Below are 16,322 nucleotides of genomic sequence, written 5' to 3'. Positions count from 1 at the left end.
TCTCCACCCTCCTGATCGGCTTCTCTTCCTGAGACTGGGTGCACTCAGCACAGTGCCCGGGGACAGGCGTGCGGGGGACGCACAGGCGCGGGGCTGCCGCAGAATGGCCTGGTCACCTGCCCTGAGCCCAGGATCGGGGAGGTTTGCCTGCATCCTCGGGTCAGAGCCGCTGGGGCTGGATCTCTGGGACGGACCACAGCCCTGCAGGTGATAAACCGAGAGAAGCGGATTGAGGCCACACCCCCAGCTGTGCTTTGCTCAGCACTGACCAGCCGAGTGGCCCCACCGAGGCCCCACTGGGTCTGCCTGCAACACAGAGGACGCCTGCCAGCCTCCTGGCGCACCCCTCGCCTGTCCACCGGCCCATCCGGCTGCTCCTGACGACGCTGTGCTGAGCCCCTGCTGGGACGTGGGCCGTCTGCGCCCCAGGCTGGCATGGAGACAGAGAGGGCTGCCCCTGCCTCGGAGGGCAGCGAGGACGCCCAGGGCAGCCAGAGGCCGTTCGGGCAGGGACAGGGGAGGGTGGTGCTCTCCCAGGGCACAGGCAGCTCCGGGGCCCGACTTCTGTTTTCTCAGCACGCCAGCAGTGGGACCTTGTGGGCAGAAGTTGGGGTGCCCATGGGGTGCCAGGCTGCCTGCTCCCACAGGACACCTGCTGTGGGCCCCACTGGTGGTGGGCTTGGGTGACCCCGGGTTAGGTGGCCCTCTGTGTGGCCCGTGTCGCGGAGACGACCTGGCACCCTGGTGCCCTCCGTTGGCATCACGGGGGAGGAGCGGACCTGCATCACCCTGAGCCCGCCCACGCGCTTCTCCCTCCCTGGTCCCACCGCAGTGACGGGGTGCCAGCTGCAGGGGCGGGCTTTCTGGGCGGACCTCTGTCCGCACCCCTCCACCCTGCGAGGGGCTGCCTTCCGTGGGTTTGCCTGGGCGGGAGTCGTCCCGGACCCTGTCCTGGCGGGGACGGGCGCAGTGCCGGAAGGCGCAGGGTGCCCACCGCCTGGGCACAGGTGCCGCGGCTGCTCTGTCGTGCACTTGTGACGGGAAGGGCGGGAGCGGATGCTGTCCGCGGAGATGGATAGGACCGCGTCCTCTTTCATGAGCAAACAGTGTCATCCGGGCCCTCCGCAGAGCCATTGTGTGGGATGAAAGGAGACGTGCGGGTGAGGCCAGGGCTCTGTGCGGGGAGCAAGGCCGCAGCCTCGCCTCGAACCCTAATTAATTCTCTGTCAGCCAGTTCCCGGGAGCGAACTGGAGAAGCAATTAAAATGATGCAGGAGGCAGGGAGTTAGAAATTCAGAAGGTGAAGGGAGAATTAGTTCAGTCCGCAATTAGACATGTTATTTGTGACTGCGTGGTGTGAGCATGCTCCCTGCAGCAGCGCCGGCCTATCTTTAGCCCTGGATCGCCCATAAATACCACTCTGGGCTGTTGTTCAGCTCAAAAAGGCCCATACATTTTTTTAATGTTATTAAGTGGCTAATGACTTTGTACGTTGTTAAAATAGCTCCTATTGCGAAGTCTCGTGATAGAACAGAAGTTGCAAAAGCAAGTTTTTAAAGGTGCTCATGGGGCTCAGTTCCCTGGCGAGTCCAGGATGAGAGCACCCCGAGTCCCCGCCGTGATCCCAGGTCGCGGTCACTGCTGTGCAGATGTGACACGAGACGAGCCTGAGCCCAGCCCACGGGCGATGCTGCTGGTCGAGGCGGAGGGCGTTCCGCGCGGGCTGCGCTGCCGTCCCAGTGCCCGCAAGCAGGCGACAGCAGACTGTTCCTGCCCCTGAGGCGCGCCCTGGGCAGGGTGCAGCCTGTCAGGCACCGGCGTCGGATCCCGGGCCTGGCCCCTGGCGAGCACGGCTCCCGGCTGTCTCCTGTGGCGCCGTTGTTTTGAATTGCACACCGGAGACCGCCCGGCCATCCCGCCCCTGGGCGTCTTGGGGGCGCTGGTTGAGATGAGAACTGAACGCCGTTCTGGGGCTTGTGTTTAACGGGTGACTCCACACTCGCTCCGGAAGGCGGGCTCCTGAGCGCGGGAGAGAAGGGCGAAGCCACGTGGCCGAGGGTGGAGGGAGGTCTGGGAGGGGGACAACAGTGAGCACCCGCTTTTCCTCGTTTGAATGCTGAGCTCGGGGGTCAGTGTGGCACAGACCTCGTCTCGTCTCCGCGTGCGAAGGGCGCATGCTGGGCTGTGGGAGTGCCCATGGCCTAGCTGGGCGCAGCCACCCTCCGAGAGCAGCTGCGGCGCTGGCCTCGTGCTGGGAGGGCCCCGGGCCCCGGGGTGCTGAGGGTGTTATTGTCTGAAAGTTAGCATTTCGAGGTGGGCACGTATGTGCTGGATCCAGAGGCCCCGAGTGCACACAGGCAGCTGTGGACACACAGGGCACGTGGGGCAGAGGCAGGTGGGGAGGCCGCCCAGCTCCCCTGGGATCGGGGGACGTGACCTGGCCCAGCCCAGCCACTCGCCGCCCTCGCTGGCCCTGCGGTTCTGACAAGTGATGCACCGGGGGCAGCAGAGTGGTGTCTGCTGGGTCTTTGTACCCAGCACGTGCCAGACCCCGTTAGTGCTCGCCGTGCCTCAGCGCCGGTGCCACACCCCCTGCCACGTGGGGTAGGAAGGCTGGGGGGACTGCCTGCTCCCTCAGGCCACACCCTGCCCAGTGCCCGTGGCCTGGCTCCACACAGAGCTGCATGGTAGGGGGAGGGGCCTGGCACCCCGATCTGAGCACCCCAGCTCGGGAGCACCCGCCAGAGCTGGGTCAGAGGCCAGTGCGGCCTGTCCTCGCCGTCGTGGCGGTGCCTCTCGCAGGGCCGGGCCCCATGCTCCAGTGTGAAGGGCGACGGCTCCAGGCCAGAGAGAAGGCTTGGTTCTGGGGGCAGGTTTGAATGTAGATCTGAAAGTTCTAATTTATTAAAGGCTTTCTTTTGGGGCCGGTCTATGCCATAGATTTTCTCTCCCTCTCAATTCTCTCTTAAAATTTAATGCTGCCATAAAAATGATGGATAAGAAATTATTCCAGGAAAAGTGATGCTGAAAGGCTCCCTCCCTGTGAGGCAGAAGCGCAGACCTGTGAGGCAGTAGCTGGGGCCGGGGCCTCCGGGAAGTGGGAGCCGTGTGCCCTGCGGAAACGGCGTCGCCCGCGGCACCTGGCGCTCCTCTGGGCTGTGGCGGCACCACGTCTGCCTTGTGCTGCGGCGCCTTTACTCGCAGCCGCGGCCTGTCACACCGTGCCCCCCTGCGGCTCACTGTGCAGCCCCCCGCTAGGACCCCGCCATCACAGCAGAGGAGTGGGGGGCGGCGAATCCCAACATGAGGTCGGAGAGGCCCCGTGGGACAGGCAGCCTCGCCCCCGCCCAGCACGTCTCCCGGTGTCCGCCCGTGTGGTGATGATCCCTGTGAGGCTGCCGTCCCACCACCGAGGGCCGACGAGAGGGGGAAACATGAGGAAACCGAGACCTCAGCACGCGTGCCTGCTCGGCCTGAGGCCAGGCGCCGGGGCCAGCGGCGCTCTGTTCCCCGTAGAACTGGGACATCGTTCCAGGTCGGCTGGTAGGAGCCACAGAACCGAAGAAATCTGTCAGATCTGACATCCCGACTGCCTTCTCTTCTCCGGAGCAGCAGAGGTGCTGGGGCTGCCACCGCGGACACCAGGGGTGAGGCCCGGCGGCTTCAGGAGGGGGCCCGGGGGCTCGCTCGCAGGCTCTCATTTGCTTTCCTGCGACGTGAGTCCCACACCTGTGAGGAGAGTTGGGGAAGGGCTGGCAGTATCCATGGGCGCCGTTGGACACGTCACCATGACAACCCAGGAGGTGCTGGGAGCTGCACCTTGTTCGTCCTGCCTCAGCGCTTCCCAGCACCTCCACGCCGTTTCTCTGCGGAGATGTGGGCCGTCGGTGAAGCGCGTCTGTCACTTGAGGCCACACCCACGCGAGCGAGTGGCTCACTTCCGTGTGGATTTGGGAAAAAGGCGCACAGCTGTCTCCTGCCCGTTCTTCACACATGGAGGGGCCCCCGCTCCTCGAGGCTCGGCACCAGCTCCTCAGGACGAGGCAGGGCCCTGTGCGCGGTGCCGCCAGTTCTGTGGCCCTGCGCCAGGCAGCTGGTCCACCCCGTCCTGCCGGATCGCCCTCGGGCACCTCTGCTGCCCATCAGATAGAGCCGGGGCCTCCGCTGGCTGTTGGGGTCTCTGCCCTCCAGGCCAGGCCCGCAGGTGGGACAGGAGGGATGTGCTTCCTTGTACCTCTTGGCCCCGAGCCCGTGCAGCACTCCAGTGGACAAGGGACAGGGCTGCGTAATCTGGAAGAGTTCACCTGGAAAGACGGTAAGGGCTGTCCCCGTCACCAAACACCAACCAGCACAAACATAACTGGAGGATTAATTTCCGTCCCAGGAATTGATAAAACGAATCGACCAAAATCCAGTAAGGATATAGGAGATGCAAGAATATCAAGCAGCTCGCTGGGTCTCACCAACAGTCCGATAGCTGGAGATGCCCAGCACGAACGAGTCCTCCCATTTACACGGTGCCCAGGAACAGGGCGGCGAGTGTGAGACGCACACGGTGCCCAGGAACAGGGCGGCGAGTGTGAGACGCACACGGTGCCCAGGAACCAGGGCGGCGAGTGTGAGACGCACACGTGGTCAGGAACAGGGCGGCGAGTGTGAGACGCACACGTGGTCAGGAACAGGGCGGCGAGTGTGAGACGCACACGGTGCCCAGGAACAGGGCGGCGAGTGTGAGACGCACACGGTGCCCAGGAACAGGGCGGCGAGTGTGAGACGCACACGGTGCCCAGGAACAGGGCGGCGAGTGTGAGACGCACACGGTGCCCAGGAACCAGGGCGGCGAGTGTGAGACGCACACGTGGTCAGGAACAGGGCGGTGAGTGTGAGACGCACATGGTGCCCAGGAACAGGGCGGTGAGTGTGAGACGCATACGGTGCCCAGGAACCAGGGCGGTGAGTGTGAGACGCACACGTGGCCAGGAACAGGGCGATGAGTGTGAGACGCACACGGTGCCAGGAACAGGGCGGCGAGTGTGAGACGCACATGGTGCCAGGATAGGGCGGTGAGTGAGAGACGCACACGGTGCCCAGGAACAGGGCGGCGAGTGTGAGACGCACACGTGCCCAGGAACAGGGCGGCGAGTGTGAGACGCACATGGTGCCAGGATAGGGCGGTGAGTGAGAGACGCACACGGTGCCCAGGAACAGGGCGGCGAGTGTGAGACGCACACGTGCCCAGGAACAGGGCGGCGAGTGTGAGACGCACATGGTGCCAGGATAGGGCGGTGAGTGAGAGACGCACACGGTGCCAGGAACAGGGCGGCGAGTGTGGGATGTGGAAGATGGACCCGCACCGTGTTCTCCTGTAACCTAATGGGTTAAGCTAGAAATCAGCAGGAGGAGGTCTAGAAAGCCCCCACGTTTCGAAAATGAAGCAGCAGCTTCTAAAGAGCCGAGGCAAAGGCGTCCGAGGGAATCGGGTAACGTTTGAACCGAGCGACTGACGAGACGTAACCTCGGAGCGTGTGGGATGCAGCCAAAGCAGTGCCCTGAGAGCCGACATCTTCCCGAAAATGCAACCGCAGAAAAGAAGAAAGACTTAAAATCAACAATTTTGCTTTCCAGCTTCAGAAGGTAGAAAAGAAGAGCAGAGTGATCCCCAAGGAAGCAGAAGGAAGGAAACGAGAATGAAAGGGCAGCAATCGGGGAAAGGGAACAATCCATGAAATAGAAAATGGGGCCATTCTGTGAAGGGTCCAGCTGGTCCAGCTTTGCACAGAAGACACAAGCCTCAGAAGTGACGCCATCCAGTGCCCCACGTCTACGTGCTATGGCTATGGCTCTTTAAATGAACATTAGTGAGGTTTAAGAGTGGAAACATTCCGTTCCGTGGTCCCACCAGCTGCATTTCACACACTCAGCCCCCAGGTGGCTGGAGGCACCTTGGACACGCTCCCCTGGACACATGCGCCCCAGTGGGGCTCTCCCAGCGCTGCTGCTCCGAGTGATGCCCACGCCGCAGCACCAGGGGACCTGTTAGACATTCAGGTTCCAGCGCCCCATGCAGATGCCCTGCGGAGTGAGACGCTGGGCGGGTGGGCCTTGGGGTTCTTGTGGGGCGCACGGCATCAGGGACCACTGCTCGGTGGTTGTGGGGTGCATGGCATCGGGGACCACTGCTCGGTGGTTGTGGGGTGCATGGCATCGGGGACCACTGCTCGGTGGTTGTGGGGTGCACGGCATCGGGGACCACTGCTCGGTGGTTGTGGGGCGCACGGCATCGGGGACCACTGCTCGGTGGTTGTGGGGTGCACGGCATCGGGGACCACTGCTCGGTGGTTGTGGGGTGCATGGCATCGGGGACCACTGCTCGGTCGTTGTGGGGTGCATGGCATCGGGGACCACTGCTCGGTGGTTGTGGGGCGCACGGCATCGGGGACCACTGCCTGGAGAGACTCGGGGATGTGCGGGGCTGTGCTGCTTTTGCTTCTGTCACCAGCCGGTCACTGGAGGCGAGGCGGGCAGGCCGGGCGGCGCCTCTGTGTGGTGTTGCTCATCCCCGAGCTGCCCCCACACCGGGCCAGGAGGGCGCGGCCTCGCAGGCAGGGCCCCAGGGAAGGTGGGGGGAGGCGGGGGCCAGCGTGCCTCAGCGGGGGCCTCGACCCGGAGAAGGTGCTGAGAGGGGATGTCCAGTCACGGAGGTCAGAGCCTAGGATGGGGTGCACTCCGGCCCCGCGCACAGGGGTCCCTGCAGGCAGACCGTCTCTGCGGACTCGGAAGGAGCGTGCCGCTTCGTCGTCAGTGCACAGAGCGTGCGGGGACCACCCAGCGCCTGGTGTGACGGTGCTGGCCTGTGTCCTCCCGTCGAAGGACCTTTAAGTTGCTTCTGAGTTCTGTGACTTTGCAAACAGCGCTCCAGGGAACACGCTCCTGCGCGTCCTCAGGAGTCGGAGACGGTGTGCGCGCGGAGTGGGCGCAGCCGCGGGGCTGGGCGCTCTGCGTGAGGGTCAGCCTGAGGGCCAGCTGGGCCCGGAAAGCTGGGGAGGGCGAGGAGTGAGGGGACTCCGGTCGGCTTCAGCGCCTGCGGTGCGGGGAGAGCAAGGCCCTGGTGTGGGGCAGGCCCGGCCCCGCTGCTGTGTCCCCTTCCGCTCCGCTGGCTGGCGGGTGGCCCCTGTGGCTCCGTCCCCCTGTGCCCGGGCTCCAGCCACGGGCCCGCCCGCTGTGTCCCCTTCTGCTCCGCTGGCGGGTGGCTCCTGTGGCTCCGTCCCCCCTGTGCCCGGGCTCCCGCCACGGGCCTGCCCGCTGTGTCCCCTTCCGCTCCGCTGGCGGGTGGCTCCTGTGGCTCCGTCCCCCCTGTGCCCGGGCTCCCGCCACGGGCCCGCCCGCTGTGTCCCCTTCCGCTCCGCTGGCGAGTGGCTCCTGTGGCTCCGTCCCCCCTGTGCCCGGGCTCCCGCCACGGGCCCGCCTGCTGTGTCCCCTTCCGCTCCGCTGGCGAGTGGCTCCTGTGGCTCCGTCCCCCTGTGCCCGGGCTCCGGCCACGAGCCTGCCTGCTGTTACGCGGCTGTCGCTGCGCAGGAGACACAGGCGCCGGTGTGAACCTCCTGAACCTGCTCTGCAGCCCCATCCTGCTCACCAGGCAGCGGTGCTTGAGGGGAAAACGTGTTTATTTTGATGCGACGGGAGGGGGGGATTCTGGCGCTTGGGGGCAGCGGCCGGTGCCACCCACCAGCTGTGGTCCCCCGGCGCCCGCCCCGCCCTAACCTCTCGCCTTCTCTCTTGCAGTCGGAGCCCGAGGGCTTCTCTCACTTCCACCTGTACGTGTGCGCTGCGTTCCTCGTGAGGTGGAGGAAGGAGATACTGGAAGAAAGAGATTTCCAAGTAAGTCAGCCTTTCGCAGCCTCACGTCGGACTCCGTGGGGTGCATTCCCTCTCGGGCAGCGGCTGGGGGGCTGAGCCGCTGCGCCTGCTGCCTGGAGCCCTCAGGGGAGGCCGCAGGCCCGGCCTGGCCGGCAGCTGGTGGGTGTGGCTGTTTCTTAGGCTCCCGTGTGTCCTCAGCAGTGAGGCAGCTGGGCTGACATGGGAGGGACGGGGCCAGGCCTGGGGCCGGGCCCCTGGGCAGCTGTGTGACTCGGGCACCTGGCTCAGCCCCTCTGACCCGCTTCCTCACCCACGTGGTGGGAGAGCCACGTTCACACCCATCATCAGAGGCTGAGCCCCATGTGGGCCGAGGCCCCGGCCCTGTGCCCGATGCGTGCGGTTTGGCCCCTGCTCCCCGAGGTGCTGGTGGGCCGTCCTCTCGCCCGGTGCCCGGGCGGGCGGGGCTGCCTGCAGGGCGGTGACCGTGGGGGCCAGGCCCAGCCTCTGCACCTCCTCGAGCCCCTTGCCGCTCCCATGGCGGCCAGGCTGGGCGCTGGGCCCTGGGTCACGGTGCGGAGGTCGGGCAGCTCCTGGGCGTTGTGGTGCCTCGCTCCCTGCGCGCTCGCTGAGGCGGGGGGGCCCTGAGAACGGGGGAGCCCCGAGGCTGGGCGAGTCCGAGGCCGGGGAGCAGCGTGTTCCCACACCTTTAGGGGCAGCGCGTTGGCGGTCTGGCTGAGACGCTGCCCTGCTGTCCCTGGGGTGACGGGCAGCTGGCTGAGGCGTTCTGCCGGCCTCCTCGGCCTGCTCCCCTCACCTGAGGGGGACAGAGGCCGAGACAGGCCCAGCCCGGGCACCGCAGCGAGAACTCCCGAGGCCATGAGGCCGCGCGGTGCCGGGCTGAGGAGCCCCAAGACCGCCTGTCCCCGAGACTCCAGACAAGCGCGCTCTGCTGTGGGCGGGGAGGGCGAGGGGGAAGCCGGTGTGCTGGGGGACGGGCTAAACGGGACGGGAAGCAATGGAACAGAAATAAAGGGAAGAACCGGCGTCCTGGGGCCCGGGAGCTGTCGCGATGTGACATTCAGGAAGGCGACGCGGCCTCCCGGGAAGACGGCGTGACGAGGCTCCACGGGAACCGTCGTCGGAGAAGCTGTGACAGCCGGCTTTGCAGAGATGTCATTTGCCCGTGGAAACTAGAGCTTTCCTAGTCATTTCCATGGGAACAGACGCCTCTGGGAGGAGGAAGTCTTCCCAGAGAAAGGCGGCCTCGGCGGTCACGCGCCAGCTGCAGGTGCGGGCGGTGGGCGGGCAGGCAGGGAGGGGGCTCTGTCCTGCCGTGTTTCTGAGACTCGCTCAGGCCCGTGTCTGCTGCATCCGTGGGGCCTGCTGGGCCCTCTGCGCAGCGGGTGAGTGGATGGGCGTCTGCTTGTGGCCTGAGCGTGGGGCCGAGAACCCCTGAGCCTTTGCCAACCTCGGCCAGGGCTGGCCCACCCTCTGCAGACGGCCCCGTGCCAGGCTCTGTCCTGACCTTCACCCTGTGGGCACTGCACCCAGGGCCCCCTGTCCCCGCCCTCGGCTATTGAGGTCTGAGTCTCAGTGCCCACAGCCTGGATGCAGCCTCCGTCTGCCTTTTCTAACCAGGTTTGGGGGTGGCAGGAGCTCCCCTATGTGCAGTCTGTGTCCCCTCTCAGTGGGCCAGGCTCGCCCACCTTGCCCAGCTTCTGGCCTCTTCCCAGAGGGGTCCCCTGAGGCGGAGTGCTGGAGGGCGGAGGGGCCACTGTCCTGTCCACCGATCTCTTGATCCCTTGCTCATTCCTACCCGCCTGACACGGCCCCCGCACCCCACCTGGCATAGGCCCCCCCGCACCCCACACCCTACCAGGCACAGGCCCCCCCCGCACCCCATACCCCACCTGGCACAGGCCCCCTCGCACCCCACACCCCACCTGGCAAGGCCCCCCCGCACCCCACACCCCACCAGGCACAGGCCCCCCCGCACCCCACCTGGCACAGGCCGCCCCACACCCCACCTGGCACAGGACCCCCCACACCCCATCAGGCACAGGCCCCCCGCACCCCGCCTTCGCAGCCGCTGTTCCCTCCTGACTGTCTCCCTTCCCCTTCCCCTCCTGACCCTTTCCCTTTAAGAACCGCACTCAGCAGGCAGGTTTTGAAGGAAAGAAGGAGAGTCCGCAGCAGAGCACAGAAAGCTGGTGTCCGTGCTTGTCCGCAGGCGTCTGTATTTTATTGAATCTCTGATGGGTTCGCTCTCTCTAGGCGCCTCGCGGGCTGCTGCCAGGAGACGCAGGGCAGTGGCTGTGGCAGGGGCACCGTGGCCTTGCGTCCATGCCCACACTTGTCAGCTTTGTGTGAATCCCCTCCCTCCCTCCTCTCACCTTCCCTCCCTCCCTCCCTCCCTCCCTCCCTCCCTCCCTCCCTCCCTTCCCTCCCTCCCTCCCTCCCTCCCTTCCCTCCCTCCCTCCCTCCCTCCCTACCTCCCTCCCTCCCTCCCTCCCTCCCTCCCTTCTCTCACCTTGCCTCCCTCCCTCCCCTCACCTTGCCTCCCCTGCTCTCATGAAGGAGGAATCCTCTTACCTAGCGGGCTGACATTTAACCAGGGAGTGGAGCCCCTCCCCCCGGGCCAGGACTCCCCCACCGCAGAGCTGGCTTGTGCGCGTCTCTGCTGTGCTCACTTCTGCCATCAGAGGAGCAGTTACACCCCCGTTGAAATCGTTAATTGAAAGGCCCTTATTATCTCGTTAACGGTGTTTGATATGGAAGCAGACAAGCTCGGGGACACTCATCTGCTCAGTCCCCGAAGAGCAGTAATCACATCGTGGCCTCGCTCCTCGGCGCCCTCTCCGCTGTCACTCTGCCGTCTGGCGGCCTTTCCTGGGCCCCGGGTGCATTTCGTCTGGAGGACACATTGCACTGGGGGGGGGGCTCCTCGGGAGGTGCGGCTGCTGTGATGTTGCTGGGAGACACCAATCCAGGGTGCAGGGCCGAGGCCCCTCCTCCTCCTCGGCCCCCCCCCTCCTCCTGGGCCCCTCCTCCTCCTCCTTCTGGGTCCCCCCCTCCTCCTCCTCGGCACCCCCCCTCCTCCTGGGCCCCTCCTCCTCCTCCTCGGCCCCCCCCCTCCTCCTCCTGGGCCCCTCCTCCTGGGGCAGGTCTAACTCGGGGTGCTGCCGGTGGTGGGACTTGGAGGGATGGAGTCACTGGGCGGCTGGGCCCTGGGATGAAGAGAACCCAGTGGGCCTGATGGCCAGGAGAGCCCGGTCCCAGGTCCTGTCCCCAGGCCACACCTCCTTCCAACCAGGACTAGCTGCATGGACAGCCCAGCTCCTGGGCCTTCTTTCTGGAAGGACCCTGAGGCTCCGGGTGGTCCTGCCTGCTCTCCCGTCCTCTCTGCCCACTTAACCCTGGCCCGGGTTTCTGATGTGACCATTGTGCACCCAGGCCTGCATCCCCAGGCCCCCCTCCCCACACCCCCGGGGCCCCACCCTGCACCCCTAAAGCCCTGCTCTGCACCCCAGGGCCCCGCCTTGCACCCCTAAGCCTCCCTATACCCCCAGGGCCCCACCCTGTACCCCTAAGGCCCCCTATACCCCCAGGGCCCCACCCTGTACCCCTAAGCCCTCCTATACCCCCAGGGCCCCACCCTGCACCCCTAAGGCCCCGCTCTGCTCCCTGGGGAGACGGGTTCAGTGGCAGGAGCCACAGGCAGGAAGAGCCCGGCCCCTCGGAGTCCTGAGCTGGAACTGCATGGCCGTCACTCCTGTGTGACCCGGCGGCACACTTACCCTCTGACCCGCCCCCTTCAGGCCCCAAACTCCCGAGGGGCTCAGAGCGCCAGCGAGTGGACCCTGTGGGCCCTCGGCCATGGGAGCAGCCGCTGTCCCGATGAGGGGACACAGATGTGCCCTGGCCCTCCCGCCTGGGAGGCCATGCCGTGGGGCCTCTGCCCGAGAAGGTCTGGGGCCAAGGAAGACCCGGCCTCGGGCCTCGCCAGGGCGTCCCTCCTCGCGCTGGCGTGAACGGGACAAAGTCGACAGCGCGATGAGCTGGGATGCACACGGTCCTCTGTCAACCAGAGCCCTCCGTCTGCACCCCTCCTTGTCACCCTCATTAGCTGGAGGATTTCCAGGGCAAACACGATAGGATTTCTCAGTTCGGTCTTGGGGTGTTTGTTTTCTGAGATAAAGCACACAGAAAAGGTGCATTGATCTTTTAATTCCTCATGCAAAGAAAAAACATTTGCTCTTCTCTCATTTAGTGTGTCTGCTTCTCAGCTGGGCCGGCGGGTGGCCGGGGTGCCAGCCGAACGTGAGCGCCGTGGGCCTGTGGCTGGGCTGCTGCCCCTTATCAGGGAGCTGAGGACCCGCTGACCCCATCTCTCCTGCCCTGGCAGCCGTTCCGGGGCTCCGTCCAAGTCCGGGGGAGCTGGGAGGCACTGCCCCGCCTGCCGCTCTGGGTCCGTCTGGGCCTCGCACAGGGGCTCCGGGAGTGTCCAGTCAGTGTCCTCGCCACCTGACAGGGTCCCCAGTCTCCTGTGACTCACAGGTGGGAACCCCAGGACAGCGCACGTGACCCCTGTTGTGGGCAGGGATTAGGAAGGCGGGGCCTCACTGAGGTGCAGCTGGTGGAGGTGACTCCCTGCCCGCCCCCTCCTTGCTGTGCTCTGAGTTCCGCCTCAGCGTCAGGCGTCAGCGTCAGGGCCGTCATTCATCTGACGCCGGCGGTCTGTGAACTGGAGCAGTCAGGCGCCGCGGGAGGAGCAGCCCGGCCTGCCTGTCCGCCCCCGTGGGGAGACTTGTAGGCCTCTCCCCACAGGGGCCCCGGGAGGGAGGCTGGGGGTGAGGGGACAGGTCAGGCGGGGCAGGCGGGGAGGCAGGATGTGAGTGTTGTTTCTCTGTCGGGCCCACTGTTGCCGGGGCGCTGGTGTGTCCAGGGGACAGTCAGCTGCCTGTCTCTCTGAGAACCGGGCGTGGCCCAGGCACAGCCAATGCTGGGCCCAAGGCTGTGCTGGGTCAGGGCTGGGACCCCAGGCCTCCGGGCGATCGCTGGGCCGGTTCTGTCTTTACGGCCTTCACTGACCTCGTGGGACAGTGCGTGTTGCTGGGGTCCAACCCCAGCAGTTCCAGGGGTCCCCAAAGGTGTGGACGGAGTCGGTGAAGAAGGAATGACACAGAGACAGCGTTCAGTTGATCAGCAGCCTAGCCAGGATCTCTAGCCAAGTTCTGGTCTGGATCTCCAGTGAAGTTCTGTTCAGGATCTCCAGCCAGGTTCTGTGTCCATGTTCTCTTGCTAGGTTCTCCAGCCAGGTTCTGTCTAGGTTCTCCAGCCAGGTTCGGTCACCAGGTTCTGTAGCCAGGTTCTTCAGCCAGGTTCTGTCTAGGTTCTTCAGCCAAGTTCTCTCGCTAGGTTCTGTTTCTAGGTTCTGTGGCCAGTTTCTGTCCGGGATCTTTTGCCATGTTCTCTCCAGCAAAGTTCTTCTGTCTCTAGGTTCTGTGTCTAGGTTCTGTGTGTAGGTTCTGAGTCTAGGTTCTGTGTCCTGTTGTCTTGTTACATCTGTATTTATACCAGTTGATTCCAATCCTATCAATCTCTATTCCAAAGGTTAGGTCGTTTCTTATCTCCATTCCAGGGAGTAAAGATTATGTAGCTTAAGCATGATTGTTCGTAGTTAAAGTGATTAATTACCCGCCTGGCACTTAGTTGAGGGGTTTTATTCCCTCCCTAACTTCAGGGGAAAATCCCTACCTGGGGATTCAACCTTTCTCGGAGAGGTGACCTTGGTTAAAACACATAGTGCCAAGAAGGTGAGCAAACATATTAAGAACAGTATGCCATATATGCCAGGTCCCTTGAAACAGCACGGATGGACTGGCTCCTGGCAGCGTGTCAGCGTGGAGAGTGCGTGGGCCAGGCTCACAGGAGGAGGGCAGGAGCCGGCCGCGCTGCTTGGCTGTGCTGGTGTGGCGTCTCGTGGACAAGGACGGACCCGACGCGCTGATCTCACCACGTCGTTGTTGTGCGCAAACCTTACTGCAGTTGTCAGGTTCGCTATGTGGAAAAGTGAGGACAAGACGTTGCCCTCAGCATGGCTGGGCTGACCGCCGACTCGGCCCCTCCCTCCTGCGTCGCAGCCCAGGGGCCTGTCCCCCGGAGAGCGACCCGAGTGGCCCAGCGAGGCCCCCGTGCGGTGTGGATGGCCCAGGGCGGCTCATGGCTGTGAACGCGCCCGACAGGCCTTCGAGGAGAGCCCTGTGTTAGGATGCGCGTGCCCGTCTCCTGCCCCCGTAAAGGTCACCGCGTGGATGTCCTCCTTCAGCCCCGCAGGCCGCCAGCGGGGCCTTTCCGTTTTCCCTCCGTCCCGCGAGCCGGGGACAAATTAGATTCTGAAATTGAGTGCGCGGCCGAGTCGGCGTCCCCGTCACGGGAGGGGCCTGCGCTCACCTTGCGAGTGGCGAGGTCATGCTAATATGGAGCGAAGTGGATTAAGAAGAAAGCCCCAGGCGTTTATTTACGACCTGCGCGGAATTGGATTGGCACCTGTGCCGGTCGCAGCGAAGCGCGGGCGGCCGATTGATGTTGAGCCGTCCCCGGGGACACTCCGCCAGGAAGCGGCTCCGTGAGCTCAACTCGCAGGCCCAGGAAGTACCTGAACGCAAAGAGGCAGGCTGAGGGGGAGGCAAGCCCCAGGGACCCAGCCCTGGAGCTGAGGCCGGGGAGGGGGGCTCGGACCCAGCACAGGGCCACATGGCCGCACGCACAGCCCGGGGGGAGGGCGGCTCGGACTGTGCCTGCCCCTGTGCCTGCCCCTGTGCCTGCCCCTGTGTGCCTGCCCCTGTGTGCCTGCCCCTGTGCCTGCCCCTGTGTGCCTGCCCCTGTGCGCCTGCCCCCTGTGTGCCTGCCCCTGTGCCTGCCCCTGTGCCTGCCCCTGTGCCTGCCCCTGTGTGCCTGCCCCTGTGCCTGCCCCTGTGTGCCTGCCCCTGTGCGCCTGCCCCTGTGTGCCTGCCCCTGTGCGCCTGCCCCTGTGTGCCTGTCCCTGTGTGGAGGGGGCACAGTTGCTTTGTGGGCTGTTTCCAACGTGGGCTGGTGCCTTGGGCTCACTGCCCCCCTCGCTGCCCAGGTGCCTTTTCCTGGGTCCCACTGAGAGCCTGGTGTGCAGCCCCCCACACGGTGCCCTCTGACCTGCCGTCTCTCCCCAGGAGCTGCTGCTGTTCCTGCAGAACCTGCCCACGGCCCGCTGGGGCGACGAGGAGGTCAGCCTGCTGCTGGCCGAGGCCTACCGCCTGAAGTTCGCCTTCGCCGACGCCCCCAACCACTACAAGAAGTGAGCGGGCCGGCACAGGCCCCACGCGGGGACAGGCACCGCCCGTGGCACAGGCCGTGGCCCAGGAGCAGCCGGCTGGACAGCTCGGCCCAGGCGCCTGCCGGGAGGCGCAGGCACGGCCCAGGCCTGGCAGGGCGGCGGCCTGTTGCTGAGAAACCAAAGAGAGCAGGGGAGGGTCCCGGCCGCAGGGCCAGTGGACGGTCGGGCCCTCCCCGTCCTGGAGCGACCTTGCCAAATGACCCCTCCTGGGGACCCAGCGGCGGCCCTCGGAGAGCCTGCGTCCGCGCAGGGACAGGGACAGGAGTCGTCGCACCGACTCTGAAATGCAAACATTCTATTCTGTCAAGTGAAAGAATAAAATGTAGACACACAGTGAGGCGTGCCTGCGTCACGGGCGGGGCAGGGCCATCTGCTGAGCTCAGCTGGAAGCACTGAGATTGGGGGAGGGGGGCGCCTTGAAACTGCCTGGCTCCAGCCTCCAGCCTCCGAGAGCCTGGCCCTGCTCCCAGTCAGTAGCCTGGGGCAGCCACTGTCTGTCCAGCTGGATGGGGGGGCGTCCCCTCGGGCAGACATCTCGTCCCTTCCCTCCCCATCCCCTCCACCACCAGTCTTGCCCTGGACCCAGGTGGTGCAGAGCAGCAGCACGACACGTACCCCACTTTACAAAGGAGGAAACTGAGGCAGGAGAGGTCAGACAGCTCGCCAGGGTCCACGCTCATCCTCACTGTCCTCATAACACCCAGTGGGGCCTCCTTCCGTGCCCCCAGTTTAAAAGGGGAGAGGGAGGGGTTGGCAGTGACCCCTCAAGGTCACACAGCCGGTCTTGGCCTCCCCGAGAGGCCATGGGGCAGGTGGGTGGGCGTGGCTGCTGGGCACCGTCAGTGGGCGGCTCCCGGGGTGCCTGCCCCCCACCCCGGTGCACGCGAGCGCCCTCATCCCGGGTCCGACCCTCGCCCCGCTGTCCCTTGTGGCCCTGCGTGCGCTGGGCTGCCAGGCAGAAACCTCCTGAAGGATGGCCATCGATTTGCCAAACTAATGTGTTCGTCCTCCGTGTCCCGGGAGCCCTAATGAGGTGTCAGCGGGGACGAGAGGACTACACGGATGAATAGAATGGCTTCTGCGGCGTCATTAG

The 16,322-nt window shown here is 65.3% G+C and overlaps 1 protein-coding gene across 2 annotated transcripts in view; it reads left to right on the top strand.

The window, feature by feature from the left end:
- TBC1D22A (TBC1 domain family member 22A) overlaps positions 1 to 15,562 on the top strand; it is a 119,829-nt gene extending 104,267 nt beyond the window's left edge. For both annotated transcript variants that reach the window (XM_059681353.1, XM_059681352.1), the window contains 2 exons: positions 7,783 to 7,878; positions 15,066 to 15,562. In XM_059681353.1, the coding sequence (XP_059537336.1) occupies positions 7,783 to 7,878; positions 15,066 to 15,194 (225 nt within the window). In that variant the 3' untranslated portion in view covers positions 15,195 to 15,562. The remainder of the gene's footprint in view (positions 1 to 7,782; positions 7,879 to 15,065) is intronic.
- Positions 15,563 to 16,322: the final 760 nt, after the last annotated feature.

This window comes from Myotis daubentonii, chromosome 2 (genome assembly GCF_963259705.1).
Source record: "Myotis daubentonii chromosome 2, mMyoDau2.1, whole genome shotgun sequence".
NCBI lineage: Eukaryota > Metazoa > Chordata > Mammalia > Chiroptera > Vespertilionidae > Myotis > Myotis daubentonii.
This window is presented reverse-complemented; position numbering and strand designations above follow the sequence as displayed.